Below are 21,302 nucleotides of genomic sequence, written 5' to 3'. Positions count from 1 at the left end.
AGGGGCCACTTTGTACTCGGCCCTGGGCTTTGTGCGCACCATAGATAGGAAGGGATGGTCCAGCCCAGGACTTCCACCTCTGCTTGTTTTTTCATGACCTGTGTAATGAAGGGGTTGGGGATTTGATCTAATGGGAAACCTTGAAGAGTTTTAAACTGGGGAGTAACAAATTTGCATTTTAGCAAGAACACTTAAGCTGGAACGGATGGATGCGGGGTGGCGGGGGGTGGGGGGGGTGGAGAACAATTGGGAATCTGATTAAGAGGTTGCTGCGTGGGGCGCCTGGGTGGCGCAGTCGGTTAAGCGTCCGACTTCAGCCAGGTCACGATCTCACGGTCCGTGAGTTCGAGCCCCGCGTCAGGCTCTGGGCTGATGGCTCGGAGCCTGGAGCCTGTTTCCGATTCTGTGTCTCCCTCTCTCTCTGCCCCTCCCCCGTTCATGCTCTGTCTCTCTCTGTCCCAAAAATAAATAAAAAAATGTTGAAAAAAAAATTAAAAAAAAAAAAAAAAAAGAGGTTGCTGCGTGGTTGGTCAGTCCCTTGAGCATGGATTCTTGATCTCCCCCTCAGGTCGTGATCTCAGTTCATGAGTTTGAGCCCCGCGTGGGGTTCTGCACTGGCAGTGAGAAGCCGTTTGGGATTTGTGTCTCCCTCTCTCTGTCCCTTCTCTGATACTTTCTCAAAAAAAAGAAAAAGAAAAGGTGCTGCCTGGTGGCAATTCAGGCAAGACACGTTCAAGTCCTAGAATAGTGCCTGGAACGCTAAATATTTGGAAAGAATGAGAAAAAATGATAGTCCTGGAAGCCAAGAGCCTCCAAATCATTTCAAGAAGGGAGTAATAGAATATTCTGTGCTGAAGGAACAGCAAGAAATGTGTCATTCAGAAAATGTCCACGTCTCTCTAAGGGAAGGAGACTGAAGTGTCCCCCAGATTTAGGCACACGGGACAGCCTTACAGTGACAAGTTGGACTGGGTTCGGTGGGGGTGGCGAGCAGAAGTCAGCGTGAGGACGCCAGGAAGAGCAGTGAAGGAGCGCTACGAGGAGGAGGCCGTTCTGTCACTCGGCGGGGCTGGCTCAGCCCGCCAGGGTGGGCACTGAGCACGGCCGCCCCTCCGGTGGGCGGGGACGGCGCGACACACGCTTACTAAAGCTCAGGGAAGGCCAGCAGGTACTTTTCCCGAGCACAGAGTTAAACCAAGCTCCGGGCTCGGCCCGCGGGCTCGAGATAGCCTGGGGTGAGGCGCGCGTCAATCGGCGCGAAAGCGGAAGGACTCCACGTCCCAGCCGATGCGCCCCGTCGGCGGCCGCGGAGGCCGGGCCCCCCCCACCCGAGGCCGCAGGCGGCCCGCACCTCGCCCGCCAGGGCCGGCGACAGGCCTTCAGCGCGCGGGAGCAAGATGGCCTCGGCGGGCGCCCAAGTGGGTGTGGTTCCCGGGAAGGCCCCGCCCCCAGAACGCCGCTCCAATGGGGACCGCCCCCGTGTCCATGGCGACGGCGGCGGCGGCCGCCGGCTAGCTCCAGGAGGCGCCGCTGCCGCCGCCGCCGGGATCTCCCAGCTAGGAGCGAACCCCGGGGTGGGAGGGGAGCGGGCTCCCCCTCGCGATCGGCGGAGGCTGCCAGTCCCGTGGAGCAAGGAGGCGGTCCCGGAGGCCCAGCGACGCCCGGGAAGGAGCAGGTGTCGCGCGAAGGGCTGACACGAGCGACCAGCTGAGTCCAGCCTCTTGCAGCTAGGGGTGGACCCGGCAGCCCCTCCGCTGTCCTCGAAACCCCGGGTGGGCGGTGTCCGCCAGGGGCTCCCGCTCCGCCGTCAGAGCCCAAGGGAGGGGACTTAGCCATCGAGGGCCTGGCCCCAGTGTGTACACATGGAGAAACCGAGTCAAGGAACATGGAAAGGGCCGGCTTAGGGGACCTTTGGTTTTTAGCTCTATTTTAAAATTGAAGGTCCGCTCCAGGGCCCAGCCATCCCCCTTCCCAGAAATAAAAAAGCCATGGTCATGATCCCTGCCAGCTCTGTCCAGCTTCTACTTGCAACCCAACGTGTTGTATGGAGTAGTGATCTTGGATGATCAGGGCTTGTCGGGGAATCCAACATCTCACAGGCATTCCCCCATCCCCACCCCCACCCCAAGCCTCCATTACCTACTAGGAACACATCGCATTCTGCACTGGGATTGTCCTGTTCTGAAGGGGCAGCGATGTTCCCTTATAACACGAAGGGGCTTTTTGTGACTCCTGCACGGCCTGGAGGAAGGAAGTTCTGACATATATTTCACTCTCACCCCCTCCCCTCAGAATCTAAGAGGATGGAGCCAGATACCTGTAAGACCAGTGAATCAGAGGAAGACTACGTTGAAGAAGAGGACTCTGGGGAGGAATGTGTTAAAGAGGAAGCTACCATCCCCTCGAACTCTTCTCAGCAGGAACTTCCAAAGGCTGACTATAAGGAATTTGGGGATGGAGTTCCCTTATCTGTTGTAGCCAAGAAGATTCCAAAGAAAATCATAGCCCCAACTGACTCAGATGACTTAGAAGTTAGGAGGAGAAAGAGAAGGCGGAAACACAGGTAACGGGTCCCTGGACGACACCCCCCTCCACCCCCCGCCACCTGCCTGGCTCCAGAAGAGAGTCACCCCCAGCCTCCCTTCAGCAGTTGGGGTCTTCCCTTTAATCTGCGAAAGAGGATAGGGAATACAGGAAAATCATTAACCTTCTGGAACGAGAAAAACACAAAATCCAGAACCATTTGAGCTGGCTGGGTTTGCAGACTTAACATGTCTCTATCATCCTGGTCTTCTGTGGCTTTTAGAGAAAACGAACTGCATTGTAGATGTGCTGGGTGTCTCTTCCTCCGGGTGCCTGGCAGCCCAGGGTCTGTCCTTCATCCCACTCTGCCTGATTTCTACTGTTCCTTCATTCCAGACCCCTGGCCATCAACCTGACCAACTGCAAGTACGAGAGCGGTAAGCACCCGGTTCACTCACTCACAACACTGCGCATAAGAGGGCACCTGCAGCTTCGACTCTGGGAACGGTCCCCCAGTCGGGCTCCCAGCCCCTGGATCTCGTTAGGCTGGCCTACAGCCTGGGCTGAGCTACTAGCAGCTGAGACATCTCTGTTCCAGTTCGTCTTGGGGTTAGGGTGGGAATCTCCAGTTAGCTAACAAGAAAAAAAAAGTGACCGGAAGTCACCATTGCCCCCACCCTTCCCAGATTTTACCAGAGTTGAGAAGAGAACAGGCTAATAGAGTTTTTTTCCAAGGAAGATTTGGGGGGGGGGGGGGGGCGGAATTAAAAGAAAAAAATCACCAGCTGGGTCAGCCATCTCTCTATCTCCTCTTATCTCCACCGTCATCTATGCAAGGGGCCACCCACAGTGTGAGATGTGACCCCTACGGAGAGAGGGTCAGCTCTGCAGGTCAGAAACCATCTTAATTGAGAGAGAGGGTTGATGGGAGTAGAGAGCCAGGCTCTAGTTTTCTCCATCACAGATTTTGGAAGGGCCTTGACAGCTTCATGAACTTGGAATTGTCACATGGTAATTAAACTGCGGAGCGGAGGTAAGAACCACCTCATCTCCCGTCCACCCTCTGGTCAAGTTACCCGAGCCAGCTGCCCTCCCGAGGCTCACTGCCAGTGGCCAGGCTGGCCCCGCTGACCTCCGTCTCTCCACAGTGCGTCGGGCAGCTCAAATGTGTGGCCTAAAGGAGGTGGGGGAGGATGAAGAGTGGACTGTGTACTGGACGGACTGCTCTGTCTCACTTGAACGAGTCATGGACATGAAGAGGTTTCAGGTACCATCTCCTGACCCAAGAGCCCCAAGGGGCTGCGGCCCTGAATGGTTACTCCCGCCCTTCTGCTCAGACGCCCAACCCCACACCCTTTGTAGTTGTCCCTCTGGGCAGAGCAGGAAAGGCCGCGGCTAGGGGCTTCTGCTCCACTGGAAAAACTCTCCTCTTGGGTTCCTGGAACTTCTATCATAGGAAGGAGGTATATGCTGGGCACTGCTCGCCTGGAAGCATCTGTGCCCAGCTGACCCCCTCCAGGGCCAGTGAGCCCACCTGAGGGGAAGGCTGGAAGGCAGCTTCAGCACTAACCCCAGGGGCAGCTGAGTGAGCCGGCTTCTAAACAGCTTAGTCCCGCATCCGCATCCATTGAGAGTCGGCGTGGGGCGTCTGGGTGGCTCAGTCACTTGAGCATCCAACTCTTGATTTTGGCCCAGGTTGTGATCTCCTCGTTCGTGGGGTTGAGCCCCGTGTTGGGCTCTGTGCTTGGGATTCTCTCTCTTCCTCTCTCTCTCTCTCTCTGCCCCTCCCCATTCTCACTCTCGTTCTCTCTCAAAATAAATAAATAAACATTAAAAAAAAAGAGGGGTGCCTGGGTGACTCAGTCGGTGAAGCGTCCGACTTCGGCTCAGGTCATGATCTCGTGGTCCCTGAGTTCAAACCCCGCGTCGGGCTCTGTGCCGACAGCTCAGAGCCTGGAGCCTACTTCAGACTCTATGTTCTCCCCCTCTCTCTTTGCACCCCCACCCCACTCATCTCTGTCTCTCTCTTAAAAATAAATATTTAAAAAAAAAAAGGGACATGCAGGTGGCGGCTGTAAAACAGGCACAGTTGGGGCGCCTGGGTGGCGCAGTCGGTTAAGCGTCCGACTTCAGCCAGGTCACGATCTCGCGGTCCGTGAGTTTGAGCCCCGCGTCAGGCTCTGGGCTGATGGCTCGGAGCCTGGAGCCTGTTTCCGATTCTGTGTCTCCCTCTCTCTGCACCTCCCCTGTTCATGCTCTGTCTCTCTCTGTCCCAAAAATAAATAAAAAACGTTGAAAAAAAAAAAAAAAAAAAACAGGCACAGTTAACAGCGTTCATTGAGGGCTTACTGTACGTCAGACCCTGTGTTATCTGCTTTTATGTTCTTACCGCAATTAAATCCTCAAAAAGAACGCCGAGTGGCAGATACTCTCTTGTTAAGAGGACACCAAGGCTCAGAAGTACTAGGTTCATGCAGCTAGGGTGTGGTAAAGCCAGTGAGAGAGCCCAGAACCTATGGGAGATTCTGCCTCCCAGCACCGGAGTTCCCGCAGGTCACCCCGGAGACGTCCTACCCTGGGGGCGCCATGACCCAGCGCTCCCTGGGACTCATTCTCGATTTCCTTTTCTCTCTTGGAAAATGGTTTCTCGTTGGCTTATGCTCCCATGCCCCAGTTATCCTTACAGGACTAGTTGCTGGTGGCCTGGGGCATGTTAGAAGGTGGCTAGAAGACCCGAAGTCCTGGCGAGTCCTTCTCACTGCCCCTCGTCTCCCGACCTCAGTGTGGACATGTGTTTTGGGAGAGGCCAAGGAGGAGGTTCTCACCTGCCTTAGGGAACCTTCCTTTTCTCCCTTAGCGTATTAGGTATAGTGTTTTCCTCCTCTGTGACTTCTGCCTTGACCTTCCCGGTCCTCCTGGTGTGCCCCAGACCCCAGGGGCTGCCACTCACTCTGCTCGTGGGGGTAGGTCACCACCTGGCTCTGTTACAGAAAATCAACCACTTCCCTGGCATGACGGAAATCTGCCGCAAAGATCTGCTGGCTCGGAACCTCAACCGCATGCAGAAACTCTATCCCACGGAGTACAACATCTTCCCCCGCACCTGGTGCCTCCCTGCAGAGTGAGTGAGCCTGGCCCCCGGGGCTGATGTGCTGGGGGAGGAAAGGTTTCGCCATCTCACTTCCCTCCAGGCTCTGGCCTTGTCACCTAGAAGGTTTCAGCTGGTCACAGAAAAGCAGGTGGGAGACTGACGCTCCGGGAAGAGCACGGACAGGAGAGCAGAACCCCACTGGGGCCCTGGGACAGCTGCCACGCGCAGAAACCTTCTGACCGGCCCCCCTCTGCACACAGCTACGGGGACTTCCAGTCCTACGGTCGTCAGCGAAAAACCCGCACTTATATCTGCAAGCCGGACAGCGGCTGTCAGGGACGCGGGATCGTCATCACCCGAAGTCCCCGGGAGATCAAGCCAGGAGAGCACATGATCTGCCAGCAGTACATCTCCAAGGTGAAGGGCGCCTCCGGACCGCCAGGGCCCTGCCCCGGCCTCATCTCTCCCACAGCCAGAGGGGGAAGCCAGGCTTTGGCTCCTCCTTCCTATTTCCTCTTATCAGAGCCGTGGTTCAGAGCCAGCCTGCCTCGGTCTGAATCTGAGTTTTTCCACTTCTTACATATGTGATCTTGGACAATTTTTTTTTTTTTTAAATTTCTTTAATGTTTATTTTTGAGAGAGAGACAGAGAGAGACAGAGCGCGAGGGGCGGGGGCAGAGAGGGAGACACAGAATCTGAAGCAGGCTCCAGGCTCCGAGCCAACTGCACAGAGCTAGATGCGGGGCTCGAACCCATGAACCATGAAATCACGACCTGAGCTGAAGTTGGATGCTCAATGGACTGAGCCATCCAGGCGCCCCTCTTTTTTTTTTTTTTTTTTTTTAAGTTTACTTATTTTGAGGGAGAGGGAGGGAGAGAGTGAGCATGAGTGGGGGAGGAGCAGAGAGAGAGACAGAGACAGAGACAGAGGTCCCAAGCAGGCTCTCTGCCCCCGGTGCAGAGCCGATTTGGGGCTCGAACTCACAAACCGCGAGATCATGACCTGAGCCCAAACCAGGAGTCAGTCGCTTAAAGGACTGAGCCACCCAGGTGCCCCAAATCTTGGGCAATTTCTTACCCTTTCCGTGACTCAATGTCATCATTTGTTGAATGGGAAAAATAACAGTGACTACTTTATGCTGTATATGGTTATTACGACAATCAAACCGGTTGTGCATCCGAAACACTTCAAACAACGTGTGGTATAGAATGAGCGCTTCAGAAGTATTCTTCCCCAGCGGGTTTGCGTGCTTTCAGCCCTTCCTCATTGACGGCTTCAAGTTCGATATGCGAATCTATGTCCTCATCACCTCCTGCGACCCTCTTCGGATTTTCATGTACGAGGAGGGCCTGGCCCGCTTTGCCACGATGCCCTACGCGGAGCCCAACAACAGCAACCTGGTAAGGGGCCAGACGGTGGCCCTGGGAGGGGACAGGGCGGCGCCCTCTTCTCCTGAGTGCTGAGGTTCTGTGGCGGACCAGGTAGAAAGGCTTGTTGTCGTCACCCATGAACAAGCAATGGAACCAGCGAGCACCCTAACCCCGTGGCTGGGAGGAGAGCATTCGGTGGGTGGTGACCGCTGAAAGGTCCTCCCTGGAGGACGCCAGCCCACCCCCTTCCCCAGGAGCTCACAGGACAGTTCTTAGGTGAAGAGGGCCCGCCGAGGAGCCCTTGTCCCGGGGAGGGGAAGGTCGTAGAAAAGGCAAGGAAGGGCTGGAGAGGAGTGCTTCGGGGAAGCAGTCTGAGCGCCACGGGGCCACTCTCTTCCCAGGATGATGTCTGCATGCATCTGACCAACTATGCCATCAACAAACACAACGAGAACTTTGTCCGAGACGACGCTGCGGGCAGTAAAAGGTACTCCCGGCTCTGGTTGTGCCTTAGCCTTATAGTCTCAGTAGCCCCTGAAACTGAGGTGGCTCTTGGGAGGCCGATCGCTCGGGACAACCACCTTCACAGACCCCTGTCCTGTGCTTGACCTCTAAATGCAGCCCTGCCCCCACCCTGAGGACCAAGCCGGGCTCCAAGCTGCCAGAAGCCCTTTGAAGTGTAAGAAATCTAGGCACAGAATTAGGGTTAGCCATAGGGAGCCTCTTGCCCTCGGCCTGGCCCCAGTGGTGTAGAAACTGGTCCTCCTCTGAGCACTGGGCCTCACAGGAAGCTGTCGACGCTCAACGCCTGGCTGCAAGAACACGGCTACGACCCCCGAGAGCTGTGGGGGCACATCGAGGACATCATCGTCAAAACCATCATCTCAGCCCATTCTGTTCTTCGCCACAACTACCGAACCTGTTTCCCCCACTATCTGAACGGAGGTACATGTGCCTGTTTTGAGATCCTTGGTTTTGACATCTTGCTGGACCACAAGCTGAAACCCTGGCTGCTGGAGGTGAGGATGATCTTCTGGGCTTTGCAAAACCCGGGGCCTGAGGCCTCCCTGAGCAGGACGCCTGGGCTAGGAGTGCAGTCAGGTGGTGGAACAGAGAATGGGGGACGTGGCGGCCCTGGGGTGGGTAGGAATGGCAGAAGGCAGTAGGTGTCTACACTCTTGACCTGCTGAGTCCAAGCCTAGTGATCTCTGGCCTCCACCATAGGGATCCAGGATTTGGATCCCAAGTGTTCCCCCATGGAATCTTTTTGTCTTTAGGGACACTGTATCTGTAGAGTCAGGCTGTCTGGTTTGCTCTCAGCAGCCTGTGTACTGGAGGGATCTCTGTGGCGGGGTCCCGTGGCCTTGGAAGTCAGAACATCCAGCCTCCGCGGCCGAGGCCTCTGGAGGGGGATGTCTTGCCTGGACTGTCCAGTCCGGCCTGCCCGAGGCCACACGTGCTCAGGCAGTGTAGGAAGGGTGGGATGATGACTCCTCCTGGCAGGTAAACCACTCCCCAAGCTTCACCACTGACTCCCACCTTGATCGCGAAGTGAAGGACGCACTTCTGTGTGATGCCATGACCCTTGTCAACCTCCGGGGCTGTGACAAAAGGAAGGTGATAGAGGAGGATAAGCGGCGAGTCAAGGAGCGGCTTTTCCAGTGCCACCAGCAGCCACGAGAAGCCAGGTGGGCCACGTGTCTGTCTTCTTTGTCATTACTTTCCTGACGGGAAAAGTGCTCCTGTAGGTGGCAAAGAGAGTCTGGGCGTAATGATTAGCTGTGAAGCACAATTGTGGGTTTTTTGGCGTAGATGACGCATTACGTATCACAGATACCATGTTGGAAATTCAAAAGATCCTGTGAAGAATCCCTTCCTGTTCTCCGGCTACTCAGTTTCCCCCGGAGGAGCCAACCTATGCCATGTGTATGCTTTAGCAGTTAATGCACACATACATACATAGGTGTGCGTATAATATATACCTGTAGAAATAACTTATACAGATGTTTTTCTCCCTTTACCTACCTAGACAGTAGTGTAACTTTCACACTCTCTCTACCACGTGTAGCAACACGGCTTAGAGCTATTTTCTATTAGCTCATAAGAAGCTCTTTGCGGTTTGATTGGCTGTTTGTTTTTGGTTTTGTTTTTTAATGTTTATTTCTGAGAGCGAGAGAGACAGAGTGTGAGCGGGGGAGGGGCAGACGGGGCAGCGCGGGGGGGGGGTGGGGGGGAGACAGAGGATCCAAAGTGGGCTCGCTGCTGTCAGCAAGGATGTGAGGCTCTAACCCACGAACCACGAGATCACGACCTGCGTGGAAGTCGGGCGCTCGACCAGCTGAACCACCCAGAGGCCCCTTGTTTTTGTTTTTAACAAAGGTCCTCTAGACAGGTTATAATAATGAAACAGAAAACAGTCTAGTCAGTCTAGTCATGCAACAACAAGAGGTTATTTAAATCAGCATCTTTCACCCACTGTTGTTTTAATTATAAGATGGGTTACCAACACGGTGATTTGCTGCCGATACTAAATTAATGTTAATAACACATACAAATGGAGTGGAATTGGAAGCATTCCTATTACAGTGCTCTTCCCCACCTGGGTTGTGATATGCAGGCCCGTGTGTATTTGGTTTGCTAGGATATCCTGAGGGCCTGGCACATAGTAGGCGCTCTCATGTGTGAATGGAGGGGAAGCAGGACTGTTACTGGAAATACGCTGGCTCTTCCCACAGTGGGGCTGCACATGTGCCTATTATATGATGAGTGATGTCTTTCAGTGGGGAAAAGGGTTCACAACTACTGGACTTAATAAATGAAAGTACAATCACAGAACCACGTGACTACTAGGAAGCCATTTAGCAAGGTTGTATGATCCCATTTTTGTCAGAAACAAGAAAGGAAGGTAGTCGGTGGCAAAGCCAGGATTCAGACTCGGGGGTCCCGCCCCTGAGTTCATGCTCAAGACCAATATGCTAATTGCACAGTAAGGTTATGGGAGGTTTTATCTTCTTTTTGCTCTTCTACATTTTTCTGTAATTAACATAGATTACTCTATGATCAGAAACCTAAAAGACTGTGAGAACTTGGAGTGCTAGCTTGCACTTAAGATGAAAACCAGATTTCTGGACGTCAAGCCCAGATTTCCGTGGCTACACACAAGCAGGATTGGCCAGAGGGCCTTCGCAGCCCTCACTACATGGGCAGAGGCCAGAAAGGCCGTGAAGCTAGCAGAAGGTTCTCAAAGCCTTGGCCGGCCTTCTTTTCCCCACTGAACATTCTCAGAGCCCTCCCGACTCACTCTGGAGCTTGGTTTCCCTAGGCGAGAACAAACTGAACTGTCGCACGCAGCGATACTGGACCAGGAGCGCCATGAGGACTCCCACCTCGGGGGGTACCGGCGGATCTATCCCGGGCCTAACATGGACAAGTACGCACCCTTCTTCAAGCACAACGGCTCCCTCTTCCAGGAGACTGCTGCTTCCAAGGCTAGAGAGGAGTGTGCCAGGTACTTTGCCTTGCCTTGTCCTCTGTCCACTTGGGGGGGGGTGGGGAAGGGGCGCATATCCTGAAGCTGAACTGCTCACCAGCAGGGTAGAGAGGAAGCCAGACACTTGAGCCAAGAGGAATGGAGTCATAAATTCTTTCGGACTCAGTAACTCCATATAGGAGGTTTCCCATTTCCCCCCTCATTCTTCTCTTGTCTGCCTCCCAGACAGATCTGATTTCCCACTCCCCCATCCCCACTTCCCCTCACCCTGCTTCCCCCCAACATAATCTCTCCAGTGTCTGAAGCTGCTGTGTCTTGTCAGACAGCAACTGGAAGAGATCCGCCTTAAGCAGGAACAGCAGGAGACCTCAGGAAGTAAGAGGCGGAAGGAGAGCCGGGACCAGAACCAGGGTGAATCAGCGGGAGAGAAGAGCCGATGCAGGGCCGGGCTCCGGGGACTTCCCGCCCACTTGGCTTACAGGAACCGGAACCGGGAGAAAGAGGTGTCCGGGGTTTGGTAGCTCTTGCCTTTCAACAGGAAATAGGTTGGGTCTAGAGAAGGGAGGGAGAGGGAGAGGAGTTCCTAATGAATACGTTGGATCTGACCTCGCAGAACGGGGGCTGGGGGTGGGGAAGAGAATGGACAGCAAAGGGGACCTTCCACTAGGGTCAGGGAATGCACAGAGGCAGAGCAGGCAGGAGTCCCGCAGCCATCGTCGTCGATGGTTTGGGACTCGCTCTCGGAGATCTTGCGTTCAGCCCTCACGTACCTCACAGCTGCTCCCCGTACACGTGGATACCATGCATCCTCAAGAAATCGTGGAAGAGGAGGAGCTGGAGCGGATGAAGGCCCTGCTACAAAGGGAGAATCTCATCCGAAGCCTCGGTATCATAGAGCAACTCAGCCACATGCTGCACCCCAGCCACCGGGGCCACAGAAGGCTTCACGAGTATCGGGTGAGGGTCCCTGCGCAGCATCTCGCAGAACCAGGGAACAAGGGCTGCACCGGCACACAGGGGTGGCCGCGGCCCAGAAGGCTAACGTGATGGTGTCTGGCAGGCACGGAGCCTGGGAGAGCAGCTCCTGCTGGGCGCTGGGAAGGGGTCTCTTGGTTGCTTTTGCATTTGCTCCCACGCTCCCTGGTGTTTAGTAATGACATCCGGCAAAGTGCAGCTCCTGACCTACTCGCAAGAGATGTGTTCTCTTTATTCCAGCCTTGCAATAACCCCAAACTCATGCCTGACGAATAAGAAGGCCACCACCCTCAGTGGCTTCTGTGTAATCTCTCTCTAGCCCTGCCAGTGCCGTGGCTCTAACGGGAGATAAGCAAACAGACTTGGGCCAAGAGAACAGCTGCCGCATTCACTGTTCCCTGGGCAGGTGTCAAGCCTGTTGGGTCTTGTTTTTGCTGAGCCCCCAAGGAGTAACTGGTTAAATAGGGGCCACGGCCTAGAAGAGACGTTTCGGTTACCTATTTTCTTCCTCCAGTCCATCCAGCCTCACAAGAAGTGTGGTAAGGGGCTGCTCTTCTCCTCTAGCCTAGATTTCACCAGGACGGGCTGGGCAGTCAAGAACTGCAATCTGTGAGTCTGGTCCCACTGGTCCTCCTGAGAGGGGCCACCAAAGAGCAGGGCCCTCCTCACTTCCTGCATCCAGTTCCGCCCCACGAATTGATCCCCAGGATCTTAGGGCCACAGCCAAGCATGAATGCTGCAATTCCACATCATTCCTGGTGCCATCTACAGCCCAAGAACTTCAGCTGGATAGGAGATCGAGCAGCCAATGGCCCCTCTTCGTTGTCAATGAAAGCATCGGGAAGGCACTGTTTTCCCAGTGCCAGAGTCAGGCTCAGTAGCCGTAAGTACGCAAAACTAGCTCTGGTCACTCTGACTTGTGTAAATTCCCACTGGCAAACATTACAGCTGGGACAGTCCCAAAACACCACAGGGCACTTCCACCAGTGTGGGAATGGGATGGGTAGTGGACCCATTACCTCCTCTACATACTGGACCCTGGGAGAAATGGCAGTACAGTCCTAGCACTCAACAAACACAACAGGGAAACAGACAAGTAAACAATTACGATACAGTGTGGCAAAGATGCTGGAGGGAAGCAAGGGATGCCATTCTTCTGTGTTGGTAATTGGGTGACAGTTGGTAAAGAGGGAGTGAATCTCCTGTGAATACCAACTCAGGGGGACCCATGTTTCCACTGCAGAAGGCCAAGCCAGCAGAAGGCTAGAAGCCATAAACACAGCCCTGGCAGGATCAGTGCCATCTTCTTTAACCCCAAAGCAGGGCTATCTTCTGCAACCAGAAAGAGTGGCAAGTAGCTCATGGACTCACTGCACCTTGCCCTCGGTGGTAGACACCCAACACAGTGCACCCAAGGCCCAGGATCTCACTCTCTGCCCTGCCTCTACGCCCCTGATGCAGCATACCACTCCACTCCTTGACATCAGCCACCACCGGTAAATGCAGGACGGAAGCCCAGCACTCCACCTCTCCTGGAGAACCCCCTCAAGTTTCCGAAGGCGCAGAGGGCCTTCAATCTTCGCTAAATGAAAGACTGCCACCAGGCTTCAGTTTGAAAAGTCCTGGCCAGGAACCCTGCTTGAACAAGGCAAAACACAAAGACATCAAGAACTCCTCAATACCCTAAGACTATTTCCAGATCCGTAAAGACTAAAAGATGAAGAGGAGCCAGGGCCGGCATCTCCGCCCTTCAAACCTTAGCCTGGATTTATCGCTAGGAGATGGGTCTGAACGCTGGGTGCAGCCCGGGGCTGGAGGTCATGCTGGCGACAAGGGGCCCCCTTCCCAGAGGAGCCGAGTGCCCAAGGCACGGGGCAGTCGCCATCGGACGACCGCCAAGGAGACGCCCTTCCCCCTGCCGTGGCGGAGACAGGCCGGCCTGGGCAGCCATGGGGGCGGAGGGGTGGCTCTTGGCAGATGACTCCGACTTTTTATTAAAGTTTATGGCGTTTTCCAGGAGCGTTCTCTAGCTCATTCCGGCCCTTGCGTTCCAGGGTAAACGCTCGCCACTATTCCTCTCCGGAAGGGTGAACCGCAAGCAGGTTCAATCCCAGCTAACGCACCCTCAGCCGGAAGCGGAAACCACGCACGACCATCCCGGCTTTCGCCGCGTCCTTCCACTTCCGGCCCCGCCCCCAAATTTCCGGTCTCTCTGCCCCTCTCGGACTGTTCCGTGCTGTTTTTGTCGACATGGCGGTCGCTGTGAACCTTTTGCTGGGCTTGCGTGCTCGTGCTGCCGTGGCTCGCTGTGGTTTCGCGACCCGGGGGATGGTAGACCCGGGCACGCTCGGCCGGGAGCCAGACCCCGATTCCGACTGGGAGCCGGAGGAGCGGGAGCTGCAGGAGGTGGAGAGGTACCGGCTGCTTCCCGGGCCCTCAGCCTGAAGCAGGGCTTCGCGCCCCCTTGGAGCCGGGCGTTGTAGCGCCGCATCCGCCGCAGCCCTTGTTTCTTACCCGTTGTCAGGGGGCGCAGGGGCAGGTGTGCGGCTCCTTTGGGACGGCAGGTTTCTTCACCAATGACGTGTTTCATCACCCGTTTAGAAAGTTCGGCATGCTTACGGGCTGTTTTAGGGATTAGATTTCTGGGGAGGTTACAGACGTGGCCTGGTTTCCCTTGCAAACAAAGAGAAGAGGGCTGGGCCTGTGATTTAGCGCGAGGCTCTTCAGCTACCCGTTTTGCTCCCACGCTTGGTTTCTGCCATTGGTTCTCTCCCCCAGCACCCTGAAACAACAGAAAAAAGCCGCCCGATTCCAGACAATTCGGAGGCAAATGGAGGCGCCGGGTGCCCCGCCCAGGACCCTGACGAGGGAAGCGATGGAGCAGATCCGGTGAGAATCATTGTCATAGTTTACTTTTTATCATTTTAAGTTTTCTAAATGAAAAGGAGAATAGATGAATTTCCATAAGCCCGTCATCTAAATTTAGTAGTTTTTAACATGAGGACACGGTTCGTTTTTGCTGAAATTTTAGAATAGTAAGCTGTAGACCTCACAGCCTTTAACTTCAAAATAGTTGTCATGACGTTCTTAAGCTAATGTCAGGGATGGGGACTTACAAGGTTATGTACGTTTTTCGGAAGAGTAAACCCATATCATTAAAATCTTAGATCCCTTTTTAAGTTTTAAGTTTGTTTTGAATAACAATGCGTGGCATATAGTTCAAAATTAGAACATTATTTGTACACATTGAGAAGTTTTAATCCCTGCCAGTCTTCAGTGAGACTATTTTTAATGAATTTTTGTGCCTTTTTCCAGGTTTCCTTAAGCAAATCCAAGCGACTATGAATGTAGATTGTTAACTTTTCTTTTCTTTTTTTTTTTTTTGCATGTTTTAAAAAAAAATTTTTTTTTTAACGTTTATTTATTATTGAGAGACAGAGAGGCACAGAGTGTGAGCAGGGGAGGGGACAGAGAGAGGGGGAGACACAGAATCCGAAGCAGGCTCCAGGCTCTGAGCTGTCAGCACAGAGCCCAACATGGGGCTCGAACTCACAAACCATGAGATCACGACCTGAGCCAAAGTCGGTCGCCTAACCAACTGAGCCACCCAGGCGCCCCTACTTTTATTTTCTTAAGCACAAACAGTATAATACTGTAAATACTCTTCTACACATTTCTTTTTTCATATAGTTTTTGGTTTTGTTTTTTTTTTAAGATCTTATTTTCACATAATTTTTACACTCAACACGGCACTTTAACTCACAACCCAGAGCTTAAGAGTCTCATGATCCATTGGCCCAGCCAGCCAGGTGCCCCTTTTCACATATTTCATAGATCTTTCCTCTTCAGAAGACAAAGCTCTTTTTTGAAGAAGTAATAGTAAATCGTAATTTTTGTTTTTAATTTTAAGTAATCTTTGTGCCCAACGTAGGGCTCACACTCGGGACCCTGAGACCAAGAGTTGCATGCCCTACTGGCTGAGGCATCCAGGCGCCCCAGGAGATCATAATTCAGTTAACCATTCTTTTATGAAGTGTGCTTCGGTTGTTTGCATTCACTTGCTATCACAGATAGTACTCTGATGAGTAACTTCGTGTACACCTCGTTCCACATACCTTCCACGTGTATTCGTTGTGTACGTTCCCAGAAGTAGAGTTGCTGCGTGGAAGGACACATGGATTTGCCTTTTGATGAATATTGCTAAGTTGCCTTCTGTAAGCTGTGTGTCATTTCCCATTCCCATCAGAGTGACTCTGAAACAGACACTTAGAATGAAGGGGATTCTATAGAGCAAGGAGATTTTGTGGGCCTGTAGCACTTCTCTCATGTCCACTTCCTTTCCTTTCTGGAACAACTGCTCTTCCAAATCTTCCTGTCACCTCCCCTTCTGTGGCTAATAAACGTCCTTTTACTTCAGAGAAAAAATTGGCCATTAATTAAGAGCTCTTTAAATGTTTCTTTATTTTTGAGAGAGAGAGAGAGAGAGAGCTTGAAGGGGGAGGTGGCGGGCAACAGAGGATCTGTGCTGACAGCAGAGAGCCAGCCCGATGTGGGGCTCGAACTCAGGTCATACCTGAGGTGAAGTCGGGTGCCTACTCGAGTGAGCCACCCGGGCACCCCTAGAGCCCTTTAAAGCTTCTTAGTCTTCCTCCTTATTTTCTTTGCTCAATGTTAATACCCTTATTTACATCCCAGGGGAAGTGGTAGCCCTTCATTTGTCTAGGACCCATCCTCTGTGTGCACTAAGTCTTAGCTGTATCTAATTCCCCAGAGACCTACCGTCAACTTCAGGTTCTCCCTCACCGTTTGTTCCTTGGCTGCCTACCCTTTCTTGTTTTGTTACAACAATGAAACTATTGTCCACAAATCTTATCAGTGACTTCCTTAATGCTAGGCATTCCTGCCATTCCAGTCTCTAGCCTCCCTAACGTTTTTTGCAGCGTGTGACCCTGTAGTCTGCTTTCTTGAGATTCTTTCTTCCCTTGACCCATGGTACTACTCACTTCTCTTTCTAGGACTCCTTTTCTCAATTTCCTTCCTGGGGTACCCTTAGAGTTGTGTCCTTGGTCATTTTATCTCCACACATTTCCCTGCCTAAAGCCAGCCACTCGCGTGGCTTCAGCCACCATTGGTCTTGGCTTGTGACTTCCAAGTCTGTCGTCTCCCATCTGTGTTTATCTTTTGACTTGTATATATTCAACTGTGCGTTAGCCCATCTCTGTTTGAGTGTCACGTAGGTTCTTCAAACTGAACATAATCACAAACTCAACAAGAGAGAATTTATTGTTGTTCCCTGGCAATTTCACTTTGTTCCTGTTTTCCCCGTACCCCTGAATGTTCCCACCAAACACTCGAACTGAAATCTGGAATCTCTGCCTACTTTTACCTCCAGTTATTTAGTCCTTACCAAGTTCTTCCGTTTGGCCTTCCTAAAATATTCCTCAACTCTCTTCCTTCTCTGCTTTCATTGCGCCTGCCTCAGTTCAGACTGCCTAGATTACCATGAAAGCCTCTGGGCTGATCCTTCCATTTCTAGTGTTGCCACTGAAAACTACCCCCTAGATTGAGCTGAAAAAGGAAAAGCTGCTCATGGCATTCCACTGCTTAAACTCCTTCCTGGATCTGCTTGTGGTTTGCCATAGCTTGGATGTCCTGAATGGCAATTCTTTTGCTGTTTTTTTTCATTCTTTTTTTTTTTAATGTTCATTTATTTATTTTTGAGAGAACATGTGCGTAAACGGGGGAGGGGCAGAGACGGGGACAGAGAGAATTCCAAGTAGGCTCCGCACTGTCAGCACAGAGCCTGCCATGGGGTTCGAACCCATGAACCACAAGATCATGACCTGAACTGAATCAGGAGTCGGACGCTTAACCGACTGAGCCACCCGGGTGCCCCCGCCTTCTTGCTATTTTTGAATATACCCACTTAAAAAAAAAAAATCCCTTGATTCACTGTTGATTTGGGGATAAACTTCAGAGTTGGAAGCATGACATCATCTTGCTTCTGGCCTCACTGTTAGACAAGTTGAGCTGTTGCCAACAATGGTGATGTGCTGTTTTGCATTTTACGTGCTGCTCTTGAGACCTACCATCAATACCTTTGAGGGGCGCCTGGCTGGCTTGGTCAGAAAAGAGTACGACTCTTGATTTCAGGGTTTGTGAGTTCAAGCGGCACATTGGGTGTAGAGGTTACTTAAATAAATAAGACTTAAAAAAAAAATACTTTTGAGGGGGCACCTGGGTGGCTCAGTCGGTTAAGCGTCTGATTTCAGCTCAGGTCATGATTTCATGGTTCATGAGTTCAAGCGCTGTGCTAGGCTCTGTGCTGACAGCTCAGAGCATGGAGCCTGCTTTGGATTCTGTGTCTCTCTCTCTGCCCCTTCCCCACTCGTTCCCTGCTCGTGCTCTGTCTGTCTTTCTCTCTCAAAAAGAAACGTTTAAAAAAAAAAAAAAATACCTTTGATGTTTTCTTTCTGCCAGCTTATTACTCCTCTTCATCCTTTTAGGCCTCATAGAGGGACTTCTGAAGCAATTCCTGAGCCACCCGGCAAATGTTGTGATAGCCTGTTCCTGGGTCCTCTGGGTGCTCTCACAGCATTCTCTGCTATGCCTTACCACAGTAGTGTTGTATGTTAATATATCTGTCTCCACCACTAGATTGTATGTACTCTGAAAGGAAGGACAGTATTCATGCATCCCCAGGATCTAGCTGGGGCCTGGTACACACTGGGAGTTTAGTTCTTGTGAAATAAAAGTGACCTAAGAGTGGTTGGGTGTTGCTGTCGGTGTATGGGAACGGAACATAGCCATTTGGTGGCACAAGATAGAGACTGTGTTTGTGCTTTTTTCAAGCCCTCTTCTTTTCACACAAATATAACTAGTATTATCAGTTAGGTACTCTGATAGCAGACTTTTTCACAACTTGAAAACCTGCTTCTTTTTCCCATAGATATTTGCGTAAAGAATTTGCAGAGTCCTGGTCAGTTCCCAGATTAGCTGAAGGCTTTGGTGTCAGCACTCATGTGATCCGGAGGGTTTTAAAGAGCAAGTTCGTACCCACATTGGAGCAGAAACTGAAGCAGGATCAAAAAGTCCTTAAGAAACCTGGGCTCGCCCTCTCGTTCAGGCAGCTCCCAGGTTCTCAGGATTCCTTGAAGCCGCTCTCCACGAGCCACTCTGGGTCAGGCTCTTCGTTGATGCCAGCAGATGAAACCTCATTCAAAGGCTGGGGTCACAGCACAGCTTTGAAAGTGATAGAATCGAACACTCACAGTACACCAAGGAGACAGAAGGGAGGGGATAAAGGAATCCAGGATCCGCAGCGGGAGCACTCTGTGCCTCTTGCAGATCTAGGTCACGGGCAAGAGCTGCAGAAATGCCCCACCAGCGATCGTGCGGGTTCTAGACGAGCTGACGGTGATGGATTGCCAACTGCCAGGAAGCTGGAAGAGTTGAAGGCGCAGGACCCAGGTGACCAGAACTTCAGCAGCAAAGTCGTCCAGAGGGGGCGAGAGTTCTTTGACAGTAACGGGAACTTCTTGTACAGAATTTGAGCTGGAGCCTGGGTTGTGGAGATGCCACCTGAAACGCAGCTGGGAGAGTAGGTTTGGAGCTGCCTGGACTTTTGTGTGTGGATCATCCACCTTGGGATGGGAGGAAATGATGAGCCTGGACCATGGGAGGAAACAGCTGCTCAGATATGAATCTGACAAGAGGGCAGTGAACTTCACAGGGCCAATGTGTATGGCAGGGCAGGGTTAATGACTGGCTGGGTAGACTCCAGTGTCCTGGAGCTCTGCTCCTGATCTGACCCATGTGGATCTTCAGTACTCCCCATTTTTGCCCGTGTTGCATGCGTTGTTAGAACTTTTCTGTGAAATTTGCAGTATATGTTTGGGAAAAAATGAAAAGTTTGCCTTCTGATCTTATTTACTTCTTGATTAATGAACACTAATAGTTCTGGAACTGCTTTATCAGTAGAATGTTTTCCTTATGTGCAAAAGAAAATAAAATGTAGCAGTTTGTGTTGATTGGTGCTCTCTGGGGTGGGAAAAGTGAGGGTTCGAAGAGACCAGAGGTCCTTTGTCATTAAACATTAGAAGAGAGATGGGGCCAGAGGAGTTCCCAACAAAGGACACTTTGCAGATCACCCTGCTTAGTAATTGATGTTGACAGCTAAAAATTAGGACATCATACCTTTGCTGGATCACCTGGTCTAAAGGAGCTCCTCTTTCCTTCTGTTGGTGGGGCTCTGAAAGAGATTAGGGTATGGGGGGTTTGATCCATGGGAAAAAAAAAAAAAAGGCGAAGGCTTTCGGGCCTCCGGCATCATCTCTAGCTACTTTCACAAGCTTCAATAGCATCTTCACTGTTGTCATCAGATTTTTGCGATGGAGCTGTGATGGGGGCAAGAGCAGATTATCGGCCCCTTTCAAAGATTAGAGGACAGTCTCATTTTCAGATATGCTCGAGGCCACATGGCTGCTGCTGAGCAGTAGCACAGGGACTTGAACCCAGGTCTGACCTTTAGTTCAGGGCTTCTAAAATTCCAGGAATCCATTCCTGCCTGGCATAATTTCTGTTAATTTACCGAATCTTTTAGAGACCTTTCATTATAACCAGAGTGATTATCAGTAGAAAATTGAGTGAGACATGTGCACGCAACAGAAGAGCCCTATGACGGTTTTCAGCCATGCCTCATTTTAACAACTTCCTGTCAAAAACTGGTTATTCAGAATTTAAGTGCAGGGTGTTTAATGAAAATAATTGATTTTCCAAACCTGTCATTGAGTGTGTTCGTGAATCTCCTTGCTATTTCAAATGTCATTAATAGCCATTACAGTATCATTGATTACTGTTAACTTGGGCATTTGTTCAGTATAAATAGCAAGGCCCTATCACCTGCCAATCAAAGAGAATCCAGTTTCTGGTAATACAGCAGTGGGCAAATAAGGTCCTATTCTCACTGCTCTGTCACTAGCCTATTAATACACTAAAAAAATCTTTTTAATGTTTATTTTTGAGAGAGAAAGTGCGGGGGGGGGGGAGGGGCAGAGAAAGGGAGTCACAGAATTCAAAGCAGGCTCCAGGCTCTGAGCTGTCAGTACAGCCCCGTGGGGCTCGAACTCACCAACCATGAGATCGTGACACCCAGGCGCCCCTCAGTATTTTTATAATTAAAACAGACGGTAATTTGCTCTTAGAACTTTTTAGTTTCAAGAGAAGATGCTACTTAAAAAAAATTTTTTTTTATAATGTTCATTTATTTCTGAAACAGAGACAGAGCATGAGTTGGGGAGGGGCAGAGAGAGAGGGAGACACAGAATCTGAAGAGGCTCCAGGCTCTGAGCGGTCAGCACAGAGCCCAACATGGGGCTCGAACTCACAAACCGTGAGATCATGACCTGAGCCAAAGTCAGACGCTCAACCGACTGAGCCACCCAGGCACCCCGAGAAGATGCTAGTTTTTAAATATATTTTTTATTTTAGAGAGCGAGCAAGGGAGAGAGGTAGAATCCCAAGCAAGCTCCAAACTCAAGCACTGTGCTCAATGCAGGGCTTTATCCCATGACACTGGGATCATGACCTGAGCCAAAATCAAGAGTTGGGTGTTCAACTGACTAAGACACCCAAGTGCCTTGGAAGATGCTATTTGATTAAATTGGCATTTAAAGAAATACTTATTTGAGGGAGACAGAGCGTGGGGGGGGGGGGGGGGGCAAAGAAAGAGGGAGACAGAATCTGAAGCAGGTTCCAGGTCCAAGCTGTTAGCACAGAGCCCGATGCATGAGGTCATGACCCTAGCCGAAGTTGGACGCATAGCTGACTGAGCCATCCAGGCCCCCCTCGAAT

General features: G+C 51.7%; 2 protein-coding genes across 8 annotated transcripts; both read left to right on the top strand.

Annotated features, from left to right (window-relative positions):
- Nucleotides 1–1,147: 1,147 nt before the first annotated feature.
- Nucleotides 1,148–13,469, top strand: TTLL13 (tubulin tyrosine ligase like 13). Of its 7 annotated transcripts, XM_058736541.1 has the most exons (16): nucleotides 1,491–1,675; nucleotides 2,293–2,563; nucleotides 2,920–2,960; nucleotides 3,672–3,790; nucleotides 5,514–5,644; nucleotides 5,875–6,031; nucleotides 6,872–7,015; nucleotides 7,387–7,472; nucleotides 7,773–8,004; nucleotides 8,489–8,673; nucleotides 10,308–10,493; nucleotides 10,798–10,978; nucleotides 11,253–11,432; nucleotides 12,015–12,059; nucleotides 12,222–12,333; nucleotides 12,694–13,469. In XM_058736541.1, exons 2-16 carry the CDS (start codon nucleotides 2,304–2,306, stop codon nucleotides 12,948–12,950), a joined length of 2,316 nt encoding a protein of 771 aa, XP_058592524.1. In that variant the 5' UTR covers nucleotides 1,491–1,675; nucleotides 2,293–2,303; the 3' UTR covers nucleotides 12,951–13,469. The 7 variants fall into 7 exon arrangements, with proteins under 7 accessions (XP_058592523.1, XP_058592524.1, XP_058592521.1 ...); XM_058736540.1 differs by lacking the exon at nucleotides 1,491–1,675 and adding an exon at nucleotides 1,148–1,168 and having other exon boundaries at nucleotides 12,015–12,333; XM_058736538.1 differs by having other exon boundaries at nucleotides 12,015–12,333.
- Nucleotides 13,470–13,643: 174 nt separating this feature from the next.
- Nucleotides 13,644–19,474, top strand: NGRN (neugrin, neurite outgrowth associated). Its single transcript, XM_058736561.1, has 3 exons — nucleotides 13,644–13,864; nucleotides 14,229–14,339; nucleotides 18,400–19,474. The coding sequence occupies exons 1-3, from the start codon at nucleotides 13,701–13,703 to the stop codon at nucleotides 19,001–19,003; spliced, it is 879 nt and encodes a 292-aa protein (XP_058592544.1). The 5' UTR covers nucleotides 13,644–13,700; the 3' UTR covers nucleotides 19,004–19,474.
- Nucleotides 19,475–21,302: the final 1,828 nt, after the last annotated feature.

This window comes from Neofelis nebulosa, chromosome 7, assembly GCF_028018385.1.
Source record: "Neofelis nebulosa isolate mNeoNeb1 chromosome 7, mNeoNeb1.pri, whole genome shotgun sequence".
Taxonomy (NCBI): Eukaryota; Metazoa; Chordata; class Mammalia; order Carnivora; family Felidae; genus Neofelis; species Neofelis nebulosa.
This window is presented reverse-complemented; position numbering and strand designations above follow the sequence as displayed.

Coding starts and splice junctions, on each gene's coding strand:
- TTLL13 (XM_058736540.1), top strand. CDS start 2,304: ATGGAGCCAGATACCTGTAAGACCAGTGAATCAGAGGAAGACTACGTT. Junction 7,473..7,772: donor GACGCTGCGGGCAGTAAAAG/GTACTCCCGGCT, acceptor TGGGCCTCACAG/GAAGCTGTCGACGCTCAACG. Junction 10,494..10,797: donor GCTAGAGAGGAGTGTGCCAG/GTACTTTGCCTT, acceptor GTGTCTTGTCAG/ACAGCAACTGGAAGAGATCC.
- NGRN (XM_058736561.1), top strand. CDS start 13,701: ATGGCGGTCGCTGTGAACCTTTTGCTGGGCTTGCGTGCTCGTGCTGCC. Junction 13,865..14,228: donor GAGCTGCAGGAGGTGGAGAG/GTACCGGCTGCT, acceptor TCTCTCCCCCAG/CACCCTGAAACAACAGAAAA. Junction 14,340..18,399: donor GAAGCGATGGAGCAGATCCG/GTGAGAATCATT, acceptor TTTTTCCCATAG/ATATTTGCGTAAAGAATTTG.